Source organism: Bombus pascuorum, chromosome 12, assembly GCF_905332965.1.
Source record: "Bombus pascuorum chromosome 12, iyBomPasc1.1, whole genome shotgun sequence".
NCBI classification, from domain to species: Eukaryota; Metazoa; Arthropoda; class Insecta; order Hymenoptera; family Apidae; genus Bombus; species Bombus pascuorum.
The window spans coordinates 903,131-922,516 of record NC_083499.1 but is presented as its reverse complement, the minus strand read 5'-3'; the positions used below and the strand labels follow the sequence as shown (position 1 = coordinate 922,516).

At 33.1% G+C, this 19,386-nt stretch overlaps 2 protein-coding genes across 4 annotated transcripts in view; both read left to right on the top strand.

Moving 5' to 3' along the window:
• The window catches only part of LOC132912450 (pikachurin-like), a 248,715-nt gene extending 234,656 nt beyond the window's left edge, over window positions 1-14,059 (top strand). For both annotated transcript variants that reach the window (XM_060969867.1, XM_060969866.1), the window contains exons 11-15: window positions 2,529-2,778; window positions 6,055-6,338; window positions 6,908-7,153; window positions 7,274-7,377; window positions 8,671-14,059. In XM_060969867.1, the coding sequence (XP_060825850.1) occupies window positions 2,529-2,778; window positions 6,055-6,338; window positions 6,908-7,153; window positions 7,274-7,377; window positions 8,671-8,819 (1,033 nt within the window). In that variant the 3' untranslated portion in view covers window positions 8,820-14,059. The remainder of the gene's footprint in view (window positions 1-2,528; window positions 2,779-6,054; window positions 6,339-6,907; window positions 7,154-7,273; window positions 7,378-8,670) is intronic.
• A 675-nt stretch (window positions 14,060-14,734) lies between these two features.
• Window positions 14,735-19,254, top strand: LOC132912452 (sorting nexin-29). 2 transcript variants are annotated; one of them, XM_060969875.1, is made up of 12 exons: window positions 14,735-15,293; window positions 15,851-16,113; window positions 16,422-16,723; window positions 16,801-16,926; window positions 17,101-17,248; window positions 17,318-17,447; window positions 17,532-17,773; window positions 17,853-18,068; window positions 18,142-18,298; window positions 18,368-18,508; window positions 18,620-18,759; window positions 18,885-19,254. In XM_060969875.1, the coding sequence occupies exons 1-12, from the start codon at window positions 15,291-15,293 to the stop codon at window positions 18,967-18,969; spliced, it is 1,953 nt and encodes a 650-aa protein (XP_060825858.1). In that variant the 5' UTR covers window positions 14,735-15,290; the 3' UTR covers window positions 18,970-19,254. The 2 variants fall into 2 exon arrangements, with proteins under 2 accessions (XP_060825858.1, XP_060825857.1); XM_060969874.1 differs by having other exon boundaries at window positions 14,736-15,293; window positions 16,999-17,248.
• Window positions 19,255-19,386: the final 132 nt, after the last annotated feature.

Below are 19,386 nucleotides of genomic sequence, written 5' to 3'. Positions count from 1 at the left end.
GACGAAATAATATCCGTAGGTAAACTTCATTCGTATTCGTCGTGTTAGCTAGTCAACCAACCACCGAGCCGCCATTATTTCCACCCTTGCGAGTGCTGTAATCGAAATCCATCCACGCTCTCGATATTAACCGATATGACGGTAACCCGCATATGGCGACGAAAGATTTCATAATAGCGTAAGAGTTGAGGGAAAATTCCCACAGACGCGTGAATTTCTCCTTCGTGGATGTACAGTGATTGACGAAAGTCAAGAAAAATAAAAGAAAGAGAAAAAAGTAAAAAATTATTTAGTATACCGCATCTTATAATAGTAGTATACTTATAGTATTTATAATATCGATTGTATTAATAAACGTTAATATTTCCGATGGAACCATTATATTATTATATGCTTAATGTAATGAGTAATGGATTATATGCTGAATACAATGTATTGGACTATTAAGAAACTTTTATGATCTCTGAGGGATAGATCTCACGCTAAATATCTTGCAGTGTTTCACACTTTATCAATATAATCGTAACCGTCGGGTCTCGTTATAGCTAATGAAATTCCAAAATGTTGCGTATGACACACGTGATATATTCATGAAAGGTTTCTACAAGTGTTCGGGCACCCTCAAAGGCTGCTGTACAAAGTAGTTCAGACATATCGTTTATTAATATTTATACGAGATGCAGGCGATCGACGATGCTTATGAATATATTGCGAAATTTTTCTCTTTTAATGATATACACAAACTTGTTTAGGTAGATCGAATTAATTAGCAAGTATAAATATTCGATAGCAAATATAAATATTATTAAATGCATCGTATAAAGCGGCAGTAATGCAATAATATGCAAAACATTGTAATATTATTCTCAAAATTAGCTTGATCCAAGAACTTTGTACATTATGGCGAGACCTCCGTTTTATTCGTCGGCCACGCCTGAATTGATTTAACAAGTAAAGTTAATTCATAGAAGTCTGTGCAATCAGAATATCGTGTAATATGCACCAGTGACGTGCAGCGGTAATGAAAATCATTTAATATTATTGTCAAATTCGGATCTATCCGAAATCACGTTTAATGATAGGCTTTTCGTACTATTCGTCGGTTATGTCCGAATTAATTAACGAATACATATATTTAATAAGAATATCACGAATTAAAAGAATCATTCAAAATGCCAATAATACAATAATAAACCAAATCGTTGTGGCACCATTCTCAAATTTACCTTTATTCGAGATTTGTATATAATGAGGAGCTTTTCGCATTACTAGCCGGCTATGTCCGAATTAATTAACAAATATGAATATTCAATACATATTACAGTATTAAAGATGTCTTTTGAAATAACGATAATACAATAACAATGGAAATCGTCCTACTACAATTTATTCAAAAATTGTGTTTCTGCTGTTGCTTTTGAAGTTTTCTGTATTATATACAATGTACATGCGAATTAATTAAAACATATAACATTCATTGGAAAACTTATATGACTAAAATATTATATAATGTATCAATAATGGATAAATCTTAATGATTTTATTCAAAAATCCTATACAGTACAAACGTTTCACATTACACCCCAATCGCACTCAAATTAAATAAGAAATGTATTTCATATTATAATTACAAAAATATTACAAATATTACAAATGTTATAGATATTTAATAATAAACTTATATAACTAATGTACCATGTAATTAATGATATAATAACATTAATCGTGTGTATGAAGAATATAATTATTAGTATAATAATAATATAAAATAATATATAATACCAAGTATAGTTTTACCCAAGAATCTAATTCCACTCTAATGTTGATCTTTCACATTACTCATCGACTACGCCCTCTGGAATTCTCGATATCTACGAGTACACGATTCTTTTGGCCACGTTAAGTGGCCACGCAACATTTGACTCTTTCTCCTCGAGAAGGAAGTTACCCAGCATTTGGCTCAGTGGGACCGTTCAATACGTGAGATTTTTCCACTCTGACTGATTTTCAGTATACTCACTTCGACCAGCGAAATATTATCCGTGAGCAAACTTCATTCGCATTCACGGTGTTTGAGCGGAATTACAGCTGCGGAACTCTCCATTCTGACTAGTTTTTCCCTCGTCAGAGATTCTCCCATAGTCTGCGTCGACGTTTTATTACAGTGACGTGGGAAACGTCGGATTTTTCTTTCGATCCCCAGTAACAAAACTGAAAATCCTCCCTCTTGCTCTATTGAGAGTTTCTTAATCACGAGCAGAGAGAATCTTTTGTTAGAAAAAATTTAACAGGAATTTTCAAAGATTTTGAAGAAATTACCTAAAGTTAATAAAATTTTTCGAAGATATCGATGATACTCCAATTCTTATTCAAATTGCCAATTATTTGACAAGAACCTCAATTATCATGTCTCGTTCTTAAGATATCAGCATCAGTAAGCGATAAACAACAATTCTAAACTGAGTAATAATCTTACTCGTAAGATCATAAATCGTAGAAAATGGAGATTTAACAACTCGCGATTGCAGGAGCGAGAATCCAGTCCGTCTGGGTGAATGGGTGGAGGTGCGAGTGTCAAGAACCGGACGTTTGGCCTCCCTCGAAGTCGAAGACGACCCTCCGCAGGAAATCCTGGCGCCAGGAGCTTTCACGCAACTGTCGTTGCCACTAAATCTTTACTTGGGGGGCGCGCCATCCACTGACATGTACTCACCGAAGATGAAAACGACCGCCAGCTTCGTGGGATGCATTCAAACGGTCATCCTGAATCGTCGCGAGGTAAGAAACTTTGCTCGTACTCGTCCTCAGAAACGACATATCTGCAAAAAGAGATTAACTGTGATTTGGAAAATTGCCCTTTCACCGAAAATTTATCGAACTGTTTAGATTTAGCTCGAACTCTATAAATGTGATTAGCGAGATATTCACTGTTCGACGCGTGTCCAATTTTCGAACCTTCGATAGGCGATTTTTGCAGACTTTCGTGAGTTAGACACGAATCTGCAAACCGTTTCTCCCTCTAGAAGCCACATTTTCGAAAAATCAAATTTGAAAAAAAAATTGCAAATTTTCAACTTTGGCTATGTTTTATGCTTCTACCAAAGCGCTGTGAAAAATAAATTTCAATGGAATCAACTTTGGAGAAAGCTGTAAATTTTCAATCTTGGAGATGTTTTGCGCCTTTATAGTAACAACTATCGAGTTGCTGTTGGGACGAAAAAATTCTGCTGACTCTCTCGAGTAAAATGATATTCATTATTGATGCATTAGAAACGTTTAAATGTGTTTAAATAATGATCAAAGTGAAAAGAACACCCAAAACGTAACACCATTTGTTTACATTTTTTAATTTATTTCAAAAACTAAAAGTTTAAGAGGAAATGACCTAATCATAGCGATACGCAGGTAGAGCAGAAATTCCTGCTAAGGGAAGTATCAAGAGAAACTAGAGAATCGTATTCTGTTTCTGATATAAAAGCGAAATATTTTAACAAAACACGCGACAGCGGCAGTGATACTCAACTTGGCGATTGCCTTGGCATTGAGTAGAATTGCCGCTATTGCATGTTTCGTCAAACTTTTTCACTTTCACATTGATTTTTTCGCTTTCACAATGATTTTTTCGAAGTTGATTTTTCCAAAGACTAGTTTACAAGAGTCACCTATCGAAGGCTGCAAAATCGGGGAAACGAGTTAAAATTCGTTGAACAGTGACTGTTATTAAACCTAGAATATTAGAAAATATAAAATATCGTGAAATATTTCATAGTATGCTGAAACGTTAATATATAAACGTATTGCTTGTACGCACACGATGAAACGTTAATATACAAGTATATAGCATGTATGTATATGATGAAACATTAATATACAGGTGTATGACGTGTTTGTACACAGGTTTTATAGTTTTTTGCAGACTTTTGAAAGATATTTTACAGTTAAAAATAACGCAAAAATGTTAAAGAAATAAAGCTTCGTTACTACAAAAACTAAACTCAGCGAATAAATATTCAATTTATTGAATTCAATCGAGAGTATGCAAGATATATATTAGGCTTATATTTATAAAAGTGAATAAAAGTTAGTAATAAAATAGTATATAGGTATAGAGTAACATTGATGTACTATTGAATCTGATCAATAAGCCAATTTTTCAATTGATATACTTAATGCACTATATCTAAATTAGTAAATCAATATGGTACGCAAACATCGTTCATTCATTCTTGTTTCCTATCTGGCAATAAATTCACTATCGCTTCCCTTCACATTTCATGTCTCTATTTTTAATGACACACCTTTTTAATGACATTCTCGTTTTACCTTTACACATAAAATCCATTTCACAAAGTTTTTACAACAGCTCGTACAACACCTCGTACATGTAAAATACCACAAAATATAAAATATAGTAGAAATAAAAAGGAAGGGGAAAAGAAAGAAGGAAAGAATTTTACGATACGCGGAATATAATAGAACATTAATTCTAAAAATGATAATTTTGGATAAAAAAGATATACAAGAAATAGAAAAGAAAGGAAACGAGAATATGAAAGAAAATACTGTTAACGAGGATGCGGATATTTATTAAAGTCTCTAACGATTTCATTCATAGAGAATTATCCTGCACAACGACCAGTCATAGATATTAGTACGGCGTTAAACTGTATGAATGCACGCATTGTATGTTTTCGTTCTTTCCCTCGGCGACTTTAGGAGAACTAAATCCAACCTGGTGCAGCCTGCTGTTTTATTACATTCGTCTACTCGCGTTTGCCTTTATCATGAAAGAATTATCGTCTACTTATAAATTCAAGGATATAGCTGCCACAACGTTTCGTGTTTGATTTGAATCAAACACGAAACTGCAACTACTTCCTTCAGAACTTTATGTCTAATTGAAATCAAATCACGAGCGTCGTTTTTTTGCGGATAATTATCGATAATTAGCGGTCTGTTAAATGGAACCACGAGAGTACATTATTATTCGGTTGAAGTATGCTTAAGTGGTTATACAATCGGCATAACTAAGAAATATAATTGAATACCGTCAAAGCTGCTTATTGTTGAACAAGTAGTACGGTCAGTTGTATCGGACAAGTAGAAAAACTGGAATTTGGCCAGACCGGCCAGAAATCCAGGTCAATGCTGATTCAGCGACGAAGTAGCATGATCTAACTGATCAGATAAGTAGCACAAGCTAGAAATTCTCATAGTACAAGCCAGAAATTGTCGGCAAAGTAGAATAAATGGAGAGGCAATCGAACAAGTAGTATCGGTCTGTCTATACAACCAACGCGATTCTTATTTATAGATAGAATTTGTTAATTCCTTGAAACTGAAAAGTTAATAAGCAGGACGCTATAAAATATTTGTACTTTTCAAAGTGATTTTTGCATTGAATAATAAAAAACATTCTAAGATAAAATTAGCTTAACCTGAAAAACTAAGAGCAGTCCTAAATAGATACTTGATCGTTGTAATTTCATTACCCAATCTAGACTTATTTAACTCGTTTGTAAAAAATATTTTAGCTAATACCTGCCGGTTAATCTTTAAATCGAAACATTTTTTATTCAAACGGATAGAATAAAATGAGACAAAATACATACGCTGGCGTATAATGTAAGGAATTAAATATTTGGTTTAAATATATCAATATACTTTTGAGCAATTTTTTAGCAAACTTTTAAATCTCCCTAATTTTTTAAAGATATACCGATTATACTTCAAATTAGACAAAATACTTCTAGAATTACAATCAATCTGAATTTACAATTTTCATTTGTCTTCCTCTCTCCATCTAGAAAACGAACGAAAAATTAACATTAAATTTCAATCAGTCACAAATAAATCTTTAAACATGCAATATTATATTACGGAACATACCAGATCGATCTAAGACAGTCTCGTCTTTCCTTCGAGTAGTATAAGTCAATAATTCCGCAAACAAAGTGGCCTGACAACGGTTTATTCATGTTCAGACGATCATTTATCGCAACAAGGTGCCGCGGGTGTGTTAATCGTTATTAACAAAGCGATTACGTTGCACAGATTGGAATTCTCGCCGAGGCATTGGGCGGAGTGAACGTCGGGAATTGTGGACACGCGTGCGAGGCGAGGCCCTGCGGAGATGCGGAGTGTCGTCCGCTCCGGGACCGATTCACGTGTCGTTGTCGACCTGGCATGCCGCATCCGTGTCCTGCACCGGACGACAACACGATTCTGGACAGCTCTCTGGTGAAACCGAACAGTGGCACGCGATACGAGAGATCCGTGCCTAGTTTCTCCGGTAGCGAGAGCTACCTTCATTACAATGACGCTGACACGATGAAAAGGTATGGAAAAATTACGAAATTTAAAAGTTACTATTAATCGATATTAATGTTATTAATCTTATACGTTCTTGCATTTAACAGGTCGCGACAATGGAAACTAAACCTTAACCATTTCCCTTACGATCTTTCTCGCTATCATTTATATCTGTACTGCATCACGATAGATCGAAATATACATATAATACTACGCCATAATGTTTCATTCTCGTAAAATATTACATAATATTTTAATAAATTACGTATATAATATTAAAATAAAACCATTGCATTCGCGTACTTTTTTTCATGGTGTTATTTATATCATCTAAAGCATTGAAAATTTTTTAGTCCACAAAATTGATCTCATTTTAAATCGTTCTAAGATATTTAGTAACGTAGGTCACCAATAACCACCGGTCGCGTTCAACGTGTTAAGAAGCTTCCTAACTCAATGCGACCTCCATTTTAATCTTTCTTGCTCAATCCTCAAAGCAGATGCCATGCGATCCCATGATAGACGATCGTTTTTACCGTTTAGAGAAAAAAATATTCCTCTATCCTTCTTAATCGAAGAAATCCGTTTGTCGCAGGATAATAAGCTACAGGGTGGACATTAATATGAGATTCAGAGCGAGTAGCAGCAGTGGGTTGTTGCTATGGAGCGGGCGCCAAGCAGATCCGCAAGAACAAAGGGACGAGAACGACGATTTTCTTGCTCTCGGCTTGGATCATGGTTATCTGTCTTTAGCCTATAATCTTGGCTCCGGTGAGGCTGTTCTACGATACAACTTAACGAGACTGGACGATGATCTATGGCACCGGGTCCGGGCAGTCAGGTAACGCTGTTAGAAAGTTCCTTTTCCCTGGTCGTTAACCATGTATCAACGGAGTTTTTAATACGACGGAAACTTCCTAATCGAGTTTCAATGTTCTGAAATTGACTGATGTTTCTTTAGAAACGAACAGTGGGCGTCGCTGGTCGTCGATAGCGGAACCGGAGTATCCGCGTCATCGCCTGGACAGCTCAGACAGCTGAATACTGACACGGGTCTTTATGTCGGTAAGTCAAATATTTCGATGGAAATAAATTGTGACTTGGTGCCCCTACTACAGAAGTTTAAAATTATATTCTCATGAATATGTTGACTAAAGGGATACAGTTTAGACAGAGATTTATTTTATCCATTAAATATTACAAAGAATATTATATGTATATTTTGGATGTCGTGTGTGTTTTAAACATATTGGTTCGATAAGATAACTTAACAAATTTGAACAATGAAACAATTCTTTCGATTAATTTAGAACCGATAACTTTTTTGAATTTGAAATTCCTACGTTTTGAAAATTTGAATAAACGACAAATTTTGCAAAAGATATATCGTATTTTTGTAAACAATTAGAGTGACGAAGATTCTTTTCAGGCTTTTATTCCTTTTTAAACATATGTATAAAAAATATGAAATTCTTCTATGTTTTTAATTCTTAAAAACTAAATCCACTTTTATTGCAGTTGTCTCGATTCAAAGTATGTAACGATTTCATTTAAAAGGTTAAGAGGTTTCTCGTGTTGTGAAACGCTTAGCGGTTGCAAAACAGTGGAATATTGTAGAGGAAAGTTAGAGGAGAAGCACTTTGTGGTTCGGATCATATTTCCGTGTGAAAATCATAAGTATCGAAGATTAACTACTCGAAAGTTCCAGTAGAAACGACTTATACATTCGAGTTTAGCTGTCTTTGAGTTATTACAGAAATTACCAAGTGGGTCATCCTCGGGAGCGCGTTATGTATTCTCGGTAACTTCCGCTAAGCTGTTGAACTCGTAAAGAAACAGCTTGATACATTGCTCCACTCTCAGAAAATTTATGGGAGCGCATCTTAATTCGTCGAATGTACCATGTTTACCATCTTTCATCGCATTAACAACGGAGCATGGAAACTTCGTGTCAAAACTTGAAAAATTCATAGCTCGTGTATATCATAAAACTTGGCTTTCACAAACCTTTAACATCCAATTATTGCACTATTTTATTGGCGCTTTATTTACTTTTTATTACTGTAAAACTTATTTTAGTTAATTACGAAAGAAAAAAGAATTCGAAGAGAGGATGACAAAATTATGTCTTTCTTTCTGTTCGAGAAATTTATTACATAAAATAAACCATTTATTTCGATTAATTAAAAATTAATTAGTATATAACGTAAATGTAACGAAATAAAATAATATAATTTTTTGAGGACTACTTCTTCTAGTTAATTTGGCATTGGTAATGAAGTTATTTGACTTTTTTATGCGCTAATGTTACTGAAAATACAATATGATAAAAATATAAAAACTGGGAATGTTTGATAGGTGGTGCACCGGATATCGTGAGGACAACGGGAGGAAAATACACGAAGGGTATTGTTGGTTGCATCAGCGACTTGGTCCTCGACTCAGACTTCTCCGTGGCGCTATCGTCACCAGGACAAGCCACCAACACACACTCGTGTATCCCCTGAAAGATATCTATGCCGTCCGACGTTAGATGGTTAGGTCCGCGTGGACCAGCGCTTAGAATATGAAAATGCGATGAATAACGCTGGCCAAGCCAGAGATCGACGTCGTTGCACCAGCGTTTAAGGTGAATCGCGGCCGCCTTGAGACGCCTTGAACGCTGAACCACGTTTCGACGTGGAAAACGATTTATACACACCGATCACACGGTTCATCATTTTTGTACAGACTCATCAACGACGAAATTCTCCCGAAGAGAATAATAAGGTAACAGAAAAGAAAAAGAAAAAGAAAAAAAAAGGAAAGGCTAGCAAAAAATAAAATACACATAAAAAGAGGAAGAAAATAAAGTAGAGAAAGAAAGAGAAAGACTACGTCGTGTGAGACCGTCGAAAAAGTAGACAGCTTACTGTAAATATTAATGAAAGATATTTGGAAATCTGTCATTCGCCTCAAGATATATTTCCGTTCGGTGACAACTTCCTGTCTGCACACATCTTCGTGTCTCGTGGGCTACTCGATCTCGAGAAGATATCGAGACCTCCGATATTCGATGCTAAGAAAAAAAATAAATAAAAAACTCTAACTTGTCCTACCTTTAGTATGGTGTTGCGTTTGAATGCGTTGTGTTGCACGTGCGAACTACACGGATCCAAAACGCGAGTCGAACGATGTTAAAGAACATTGTCGAATCTCCCCGATCTGAGTTCCTGCGAATCGTCGTTCCTATCGCGCGTTTGGACGGAAGTTGTTACGTAAGGAATGTGCGTCTAGTCACAATTACGATTGTCTCCGGCCGGATTAAGAACTTGATGGAGCGCGTCACGAAGACGGCTTTATGGCCTAATAAGATTAAAGTACGTAGAAAAAGATGAGAAAGAGAAAAACAAGAAGCATAACCCCTTCGCGTCAATTTTTATTAAGCTCTCCGACCGGATGCCACGCGAAATCTTTTAATTGCGAGGCATTGTCATTTTCAATCAATCAAGTAATCGAACACGCTCGAATCGAAGTAACGAGGCACCTTAAATACGTCCAACCAGTTCACGCCACACCTCTTAGATCATCGTCTAAGATTTCTCACGATATCTTTTCTTTGGTAACCGCACGACACGCGACAACCGATATGTAGCGATCATTTTGTTTCTCGTTCGAGCAAGCACGCCTCGAACACTCGATAGGGAGGATTAGATGCAGAACAGAACGTTAAATCAATTACGAAAGGTACAAGAAGGACCAAAAGCAATTAACACCTTTAACGACGATGCAAAAGCAAATTGAATTTCTGGGGAAAATCGAACGTTGTACATGGAGAAATTATTTTTCCTCTTAAAAACGAAAATATAATATTTCCATTGTTCAGGCTTCGTTAATTTACTCGAAATTAATAAGATCTTACATATTTAAGATGAATATTTTAAATCTGAAATTCTATTGATGGATGGAATATTAATCCATTCAAAATATTTCTTTGAAAAATAAATATGACGGCGGAATCGCAATTTTGGAACGTGCAAATATTTTCCCTATGTATAACCGGCAATTTTTCAAAGTTCTCGTTGCTTTTGCGTCCGCTCGACATGCACGCGAGATGAAGAGGATCGACATCGTGCGTGCAGAGGATCTGCGCGCCCATGTTTTACAAGAACCACTAATGCTTCGTAAGATACTTCCGTAGCTGGCAGTGTACGCTCCTCGACGTTTCCGCTTAAGAAGCACCGAGCTGCACGTTCTAACGGTTAAATATCTGTATAAAAAAAGTAGCGACTTAATTACGAAGATGTCCCCGCATATTTTCTTAATTCGATAAGACTTTTCCAAGCGACCCTGAACGAACGGATCTGATATACATGTTAACCCCTTCGACATGGTAAATTGAAAAGAAACAATAGAATTAAAATGATAAAAGAAATAAGCCGAAAGTATTCCGAGGACTACGATATGGGTAGAACCATAAACAATTCAAAAACGAATAACTTCACGAATGGAATAGAAATTGGAATAAATGCGTATCGAAAGAGACGAGCACTTTCCGACACTAAACCTCAGGAAAAAGAGTTGTTTCATCGATAGTTACGTAACTTTACAGATTATACGAAACAAAGTTCTAAAGCCTGGTTTCTAAAGCATTCCTATCAACCGATTCAATGTTCCGTTATACTACATAGTAGTTCCAAAAAGGTAGTAAAACTTTATTGCAACTTCGTTTTACGCGAATTCGTGCAAATCGATTTGACAGACTGTGTAACAGTTCGCAAAACTAAACTTTATCTTCGTGAACACGTAATAACGTTTCACTTAGAGATCTACCTGTACGTATATTGACAAAATGATTTCTAGCTATACTTTGAAAATGTCGATAAATGAGTAAAAATGTCGAATGGGTTACAAGAAAGGAGCCGGTCGGAATTTATCGGTCAGGTCAATACGTATACATGTCATATCTTAACGAGAACGCGGATACGGAAGAAGAATAATAATGAACAACGGTTAGGGGGATAGATGGATATATACACTTTGATTTCTCCGTTTTGCACGGGAATGATTTGAAAACTTCGAACGATCGAACTCGTACACATCATGTAAAAGCAATCGGCTGTAGTCAATTTTGTACGAATGTTATTTTCTTGAAATTATATAAATGAAGAAATGGAATAGGGAAAAAAGAATATCAAAGATGAATGGTAGTTACGTAGGCAAGTATAATACTATAATAATAAACGATTATTCGCGAGTGAAGTCTAGCGATGTGAAGTCACGCACGAGATGAAAATATTTTAAAACTCCGATCTCTCGGAGACATATTTTTACTTCATTTCCTTTCTACGCCCTTTCTTGCTTCCTTCCTTCTTTCCTTCCTTCCTTCCTTCCTTCCTTCCTTCCTTCCTTCCTTCTTCCTTCTTTCCTTCCTTTCTTCCTTCGCTCCTCCTTTATTCCCTTCCATCCTATCATTTCTCGGCACAATTTTTAACAACGTCAATGTGTGTGTGTGTGTATCAATCTTTGAACGATTCTCCAAGCTTCGTAATATGCTTGTATAAACTTTGTTCGTGGAGATCGTTTCGCTGGAACAGCGAAGCATTTTTGTACAAAAATCTCGCGACACTAAGTAAGCTTCTTTTCCATCGCGCGTAGAAAAATTGCACTTGTTCCCCGCGTTTCATTTGTATATCATGCGTTTCAGTTTTCTCCTGTATTCGCGCTTGAAACAAGGTTCCTGGACAATTTTTCGCTATTAGCATGTAGCCTTGCATATCTTTTATTTATCGACGATCACCATCATCATTTTAGATCTCCTCATTCGCGAGCATCGTGCGCGTCAGACATTGATTTTTGTTAGTATAATTAGACGATTAAATCGATTAAATAAATTGTGGCACATTAAACGATTCTATTTATTGTACGTTGGGTGGATACATCAGATTGTTTCATTTGATATCCCAAACTCGCCTCTAACGAAAGAAACTGTAAATTTTCAGTGAATATATCGCACTTACCACTTAACTTTAAAATAGGATCTGTTTAATCTTAAATTAAATTGTTCCGATTTTTGTGAAACAACCTGATGACTAGAAACAGAAAAGTTTATGTGAATGGTGTTTTCTCCGAAATATTTATATATTCAACGTTAGTAAATTTCTTAAATGACTTTACCGAAATTATGAATCATTGTTTTTCGATCCTATGAATTCTTCGATTCTCGTTGATCCTTCTGCAGAATCAAAGAAGAAGTAAGTAAACATGCTTTCTTATGATATTCACTGCTTTTCCTTCATACAACATCTACCCCACGTTTAATTTATCGAAGAAATGCATAAACTGATCGTAAGAATTTGTTACGTAAACTTTATTTAAGATCGGACATGAAAACTGTTCATTTTTATCTTCGATTAGGAGCATTTCGGAAGAAATCGTGTATATTTGTTTCTATGGTAGAATACGCATACGTTGTGAAACGACCAGACAATGGTTGTATAAATCAACAGGTCGTACAAAATGCCTGATAAATTCAATGAGGATTAGTATCCGAATAAGGCTGAAGCGAAATCGTACTTACATCGTGTACTGAATTTGAATGTAAGGAAAATTAAAAAATCGCTGGATATCACACCTCAGACAAAGCGAGAAGAGAAAGGACGCTATTATTAAAAACAAACAAAAAATATCATACATATTAATATATAATAGATATTATATTATTACTAAATATTATATTAATATATGATGCTATATATTAAATATTTCTATTATGTCCGTCTGCAAAGTCTATTAGAAGAGTCTATCCTGTCAACCTATTCTTGCGACCCATGTGGATCTCCTCAAATATATATGTATATACATATATGTCAGTGTGTGTATGCATGTATGTATGCATATAGAATGGTCGAAAATGAATTTTTCATATTTCGATGCTGCAAAAAAAAGAGACAAAACGAAATAAAAGAAAGACAAAAAAGAAAAAGAAGAAAAAAACGAGCACACATCACAAACGAGACGTTTGATATCGAAAATTAAAAAAAAAAACGAAACAATTCTCTCGCTCTCTCACTTTGGATAAAATTACTATTCGTGTAGATCAAATTCAATGATGATAAATGGTGCGAAGGAGCTTATCGAATCTGAAGGTATCACGCAGTTATGCACAGAGGAACACTTCATTAGAATCGTGCTATCGTAACACTTGTATACTTAGGTTTATTACGACCTTTTTCCATCGTTGTATTTTTTCAAGAAAAAATTGTTGCTTTGTCTTATTATTGAATCGTACAAATTATCGCCAAAACATATCTTTTATGGTTAACTTATAATGATTCATATTGTTTAAATTTGCCTACTAGAAAAACAAACAGATTTCCTCTAAAATAGATTTTGTCATAAAAAGTTAAATTATTGCCTTTATTATGAAAACATTTCTTTTTCTTTGGTGTAAAAATAATATTTTTTTATTAAGATGAGATATAAATAAAAATGCGATAGTTTTATCAAAAATTTGCAAATTATCGCTTAACTTGTTAACTTAAATTATCGTAAAAGTCTTCTATACAATTTCTTAAATAATTATCAAACAATATGGAACACACGATTCTAAGTTAATTTACTTATTACATCTAGTGCAGCGCGATGCAATAATTTAACGAATTGTGTATGTATATGTTGGAACACGCAGTGGTATAAATTCATATGAGCAAATGTGTGTGTCTCAGCCCATGTTGTCGAAGCATCAATAAAAAAGAGATTTTATAAATCAGAGGTTCATTTCCCTCTTAAAATCCTTCTCTTTTCCTTAAAATATAAAATGTCAAACTAATTATTTAAATATTTAGTTAATTTTATACTTATTTCTTTCTTCTTAAATATTAACAATTAATAAAGTACATAATTATGAATTTTTACTTACATGTGCAACATATATTTAAAACTCTTTTTAATTAATGTTAAATTTAGCGCCTTCTTTAATTCACACTGCGCAGAATCTAAGCGCGCTAAAATAGCCGCAAATTCAATTTCAAAGATCATGAATTTTGGAATTATCTATAAACGTTCTTATCTAAATTGTTGACAATATATTATTATACAATCTATTGCGCTGTAATTGTTTTACTATTGTTTATACACTTGTTTAGTACCTCTTACTATAACCGCATAACTAACATCTTATAAATCGCGCAAACTCTGTAAAGAGTTGACCAAGTTATATTTACAATTATCCATAGATTATGTTTACATTGAGACGAGAATCCTATCAATTACGTATCAGAGTTACTTTGACCATGACTTATATCTAAGATAGTAATTCTCGTACATATCTAAAATGTGTACTATGAGATACATAAAGAAATCAGTGGTACCAAGTTAAAAAGAAAACAATCTCTATGCTCATCAATTTAAAATAATATTCATTATTGCCAAGATACAGGACACTAAATAATCGTTATATTTGCTACTATAGTTTTACGTTGAACAAATTAATGACATTTTATATACTTTTAAACATTACAACTACGAAATTGTAGCTACTATACCAATCATTGTGTAAATAATAGAAGCGTTCTTAAATGTGTCAAGATTATAACTGACAAGAATACTATAGAACTATTATACTCTGGGTATAGGAAATCAACGTACTATACTAAAATGCTCGACAAACGGAGTCACTTTTTCTATGCCTATTTTATATATACCACCTAATTCACATGACACAGCTGTGTTCAAGGAAAAAGAGCAAAGATGAGGGGACTGTTTCCGCCCCTACAGTTTTCCTGCCACATAAATTTATATATTACTCACTAGAAAAATTAAATCTTCTGTTTATCGTCATGAGATAGTTACGTCGTAGTAATATACTCTTTGACAAGTCCTGTATATAACAATTCCTAGAAGTGATTGTATATTTATGTAAACTTTTTGTACAACTCTTTTTAATAACGAATTACAATTTGAAAGGAAATTAACGTGATCTTTAGTGATTGATACTCATGGTATGTATTTATTTTTTATACATAATCGAATTATCCTTGAATTATATACTGTCAACATTGTTTTCACAAATTAATAAGCATCTCGTGATACGACACATGCTTTTAATTAACATAATTAACGATTAAACATTGTACTACTTGCTGAAAACACCTGTAAACTTTCTTTTGTGTACTGGAATGAACAATGGAAATTGCGCTTATATCTGTAGCATATTCTACTTAAATAGTATATTTAAATGAAAAATGAGTTATACATTTATTATAAATTTATTCCTTTAATTTATATAATACGTAATTCATGTTATCATCATGTATCTGATACAAAGACAAAAATATCAAAAAATACTTTAGTCATCGTATTTTAACTTTGCAAAATCTTTAAAAATTTAGGAAATGTATTAATGAACAAAAATTTCTGTGTTTTCTTTTGCACTTTTTTACGATAGTAAATAAATTTCTTACATAATTTCATGTAGCATTAAATTTTAAATAAATAATAATGCATGTGCTTATGTTTTATATCTGTGTTTCATATATCTTGGGCTTATATGTTTTAGGCTTTGCGTATGATGTCAGCAATAGTGCCAAGCACACATAACGTAATTGATTCTAATCAAAGTTATGACCATACAACAGAGAGACAGAAACTATTGGAAAATTTATTAGCTGCTGCAAAAAAGTGTCATGTTAGATTTGGTGGGCGTACTGAATTAGCAACTGAATCTGATATATGTGTTACACAGTTATGTCACATATTTGAATCAATTTTTAGTCATGGATTACGTACAAATTGCATTGAAAAAATTAATTCAGCTTTAAGGTAATAAACTAAATAATACTTGCATATATAAATTAAAATGTCATTTATTTCATCAGTATTTCTTATAAGATATATATTATGGAAACTTCTACAGAAACAATGACATTTGTTTACCTTGTCTGTTCAAGATAAGATTGATATATATTGATATTATGCATATAGTCATCTACCTTTTTTTTTTTTTTTTGTACTTCTTATCACCTCAAATATGACTACACGGATGTATGTTTATAAGATAATACTATGTAATGAGTAATAACTAAAGATATATTCTGTTACATTAATTTATGTTATTTATATCTTTATAGGCATGTCTCAGACATAGTATCTGGTGGTAATACAAAATCATGCAGTACATCAGATATGGCTTTTTGGCCATGTATAAAGGAACAATTAACATGGCATGAACAAGAACGTTTTAGTGTACTGAAAAAAGTTCATACTGATTATGGTAGGGGTAGAGCATGGCTCAGAGCAGTTTTAAACGAACGTTCTTTAGAGCGTCATTTACATGCTATACTTGACCCCTCGATACTATCTTCGTTTTATGAAGACTGGGCATTTTTACTTGACCAGGAACGAAGTGCTGTATTACCAGATGTAGCAGCAGGTATAATAACATTCATTCAATTTTGTATCATATTAACTTAATTATATAAGATAATTAAATATCATTTTAACTATTAGGACTTGGTAGTATCTTGTTTGCAATTAGGATAGATAATGAAGAATTAGATAATAATTCAAAAAGCAAAGAAATGGAAAAACAAAAGATTTCATTATCTGAACCCATTATATCATCTACTATACCAGGTAATTGCTTTTCATTCCAAATGCATAAGATTACATATAATTTTATACAAATATAATTAATATCGCGATTAGGACCTACTTCAAAACAGAGACAAAGGAAAAAAGTGCCAACCCATATAATTTCTTTCGATAACGAAAATGATGAACAAGAAAGTACAGAAGCTTCCATTTCAGTTAGTGCACCTCCAACTTGTCTCAATTCTCCTACAGTAACATCAACAAAAGCTTCTACATCACCTAGTTCGACAATTTCACAATCTCAACCAGAAACACACAATGTTACTACAATAGTCAATAAAGAATTTTCTGACTGGGACAACAGGTAAATGCATCTGCTATTTCACATTTTAATATTGACACTTTAAATAATAAAATTTTTGAATATTTTTAGTGAAAACTTTGAAGAAGAAAAAGTATTAACATCAGTTACAAATTCCGGAAGTATGGGTGGGCTAGTTCCTGTATCTCCTTTAGATCAAACGTTAGACGACATGTTGATAGCGTTACCAAGCTACTTGGAAGTATGTATAAAATGCATCTCTTCCATATTTTTATATCTTTTAATTTAATGTTTTTCATCCATTTTACATTTTCTTGCTATTTAGGATTCATCTGAAGTAGCAGAACCTGCAGTAGAAGCTACAGAACCATTTGCAGATTTAGATATTCATACAGATGCTGATAGTACAGACATTGAAGTGTTACGAGTAAGATTATTAGCTATGACTGAAATGTTAGAGCAAGCTAAAGAAGATGCTATGACTAGTAGATTACAGCTTGCTCGTTTACAGAGACAACATCAAAATTACCTTGAAAGACACGAATTACAAATACAAGCATTAAATAGGTAAAATTCGCAATATAATTCACCTTATCTTATAAGGCATAGAAATAACTTATACTTTAATATAATTATGATTTAATAGAGAAAATGAATTATTAAGACAACAATTACGTAAATATGTAACAGCAGTACAAATGTTGAGAAGAGATTCGGATTCTACTACAGTTTCCGAAGAAGATCCATCATTAGATTATCATTATGAAGCTCAACAATATGAAGAAAAATTAATTCAAGTTGCAGACATGCATGCGGAATTAATGGAATTTAATGCTAGATTAACTTTACAATTAAATGACAGGTAAAATTATTACATATCTATATTTGACGATAACGATATCTATATTTTATATTAATGTTCGGAAAATTTTCAGGGAGAGATTAGTTAAGTTGTTACAAGCTGAATTAGAATGCCTTCGTGGCCCTATAAATGAAGACGACTTACCATTAGAACCACCATGTCTCATACATATATGGATTCCATCTGCGTTCCTTACTGGACAGTCTTCTGATATACATCATGTTTATCAGGTATCTAAAATAGATATAAATTACAATAAAATTATTGTTAAATATATCTAAGTTTATTAATTATTACAGATATACGTACGTATTAGGGATACCGAATGGAATATATATAGACGATATGCGCAATTTCATGCACTTTATAGAGAATTAAAGAAACATGATGCAATTGTTACTACTTTTGAATTTCCGCCAAAGAAGACAATAGGAAATAAGGTACATTACAGAAGTATACTAAAGAATATACTATAGAAAATATCTTACGAAAGAATAGTATATAATATTACAGGAAATATCCAAAGTTCATTTTTATTCATTTTTATATAGGATGCTAAATTTGTAGAAGAACGACGACAAAAATTGCAACAATGGTTAAGACGAATTGTTGGAAGATTGGCGCAATGCTCTCCAGCATTTGCTTCTAGACCAAGTAGACAAACGCTTATATCCCTAATGCCTTTCTTTGGGTAATTTATCTCACAATACTAATTTAATATTAATATAATATGATAGACAAGCGATTCTAAAACTTCAAAAATCTATAGAAAAGTACTTTTAATATCTTGATCTTATTAAATATTACCTTTTTTAGTGATAACCCTAATACTGAGGATTCGAGGAAAAATAACTCTACAAGAAACACGTTTTCTTCTTCCCCTCAATACATGGGTTTATAATTATTAACGTTTTTATAGACAATTTGTACATACATGAAGCCTTTTTAATTTAATGTATAAAATACTTATGTTGTGTGTGTGTATATATATATGTATGTATGTATATATATGTATATATATATACATATACATATATATTGTTGACAATTGAAGATATGAGCATATGTCTGTATGTATACAATTATAATTAATATACATTCACACATATGCTGTTTATAGACGATGTATGTATAAAAGTAATATGTAGTAAAACTAATTAAAAGTTAATTCTTTTTCTACACAAAAGTATGTATTATTTTTTTACACAAATTTATGTGCAATATTATTTGAAACTCTAATTCATATTTCAAGAAAAATTCTAATCCTATTTTTAATCTTTGAATCAGATAAAAAAATATATTTCTTATATATTATACA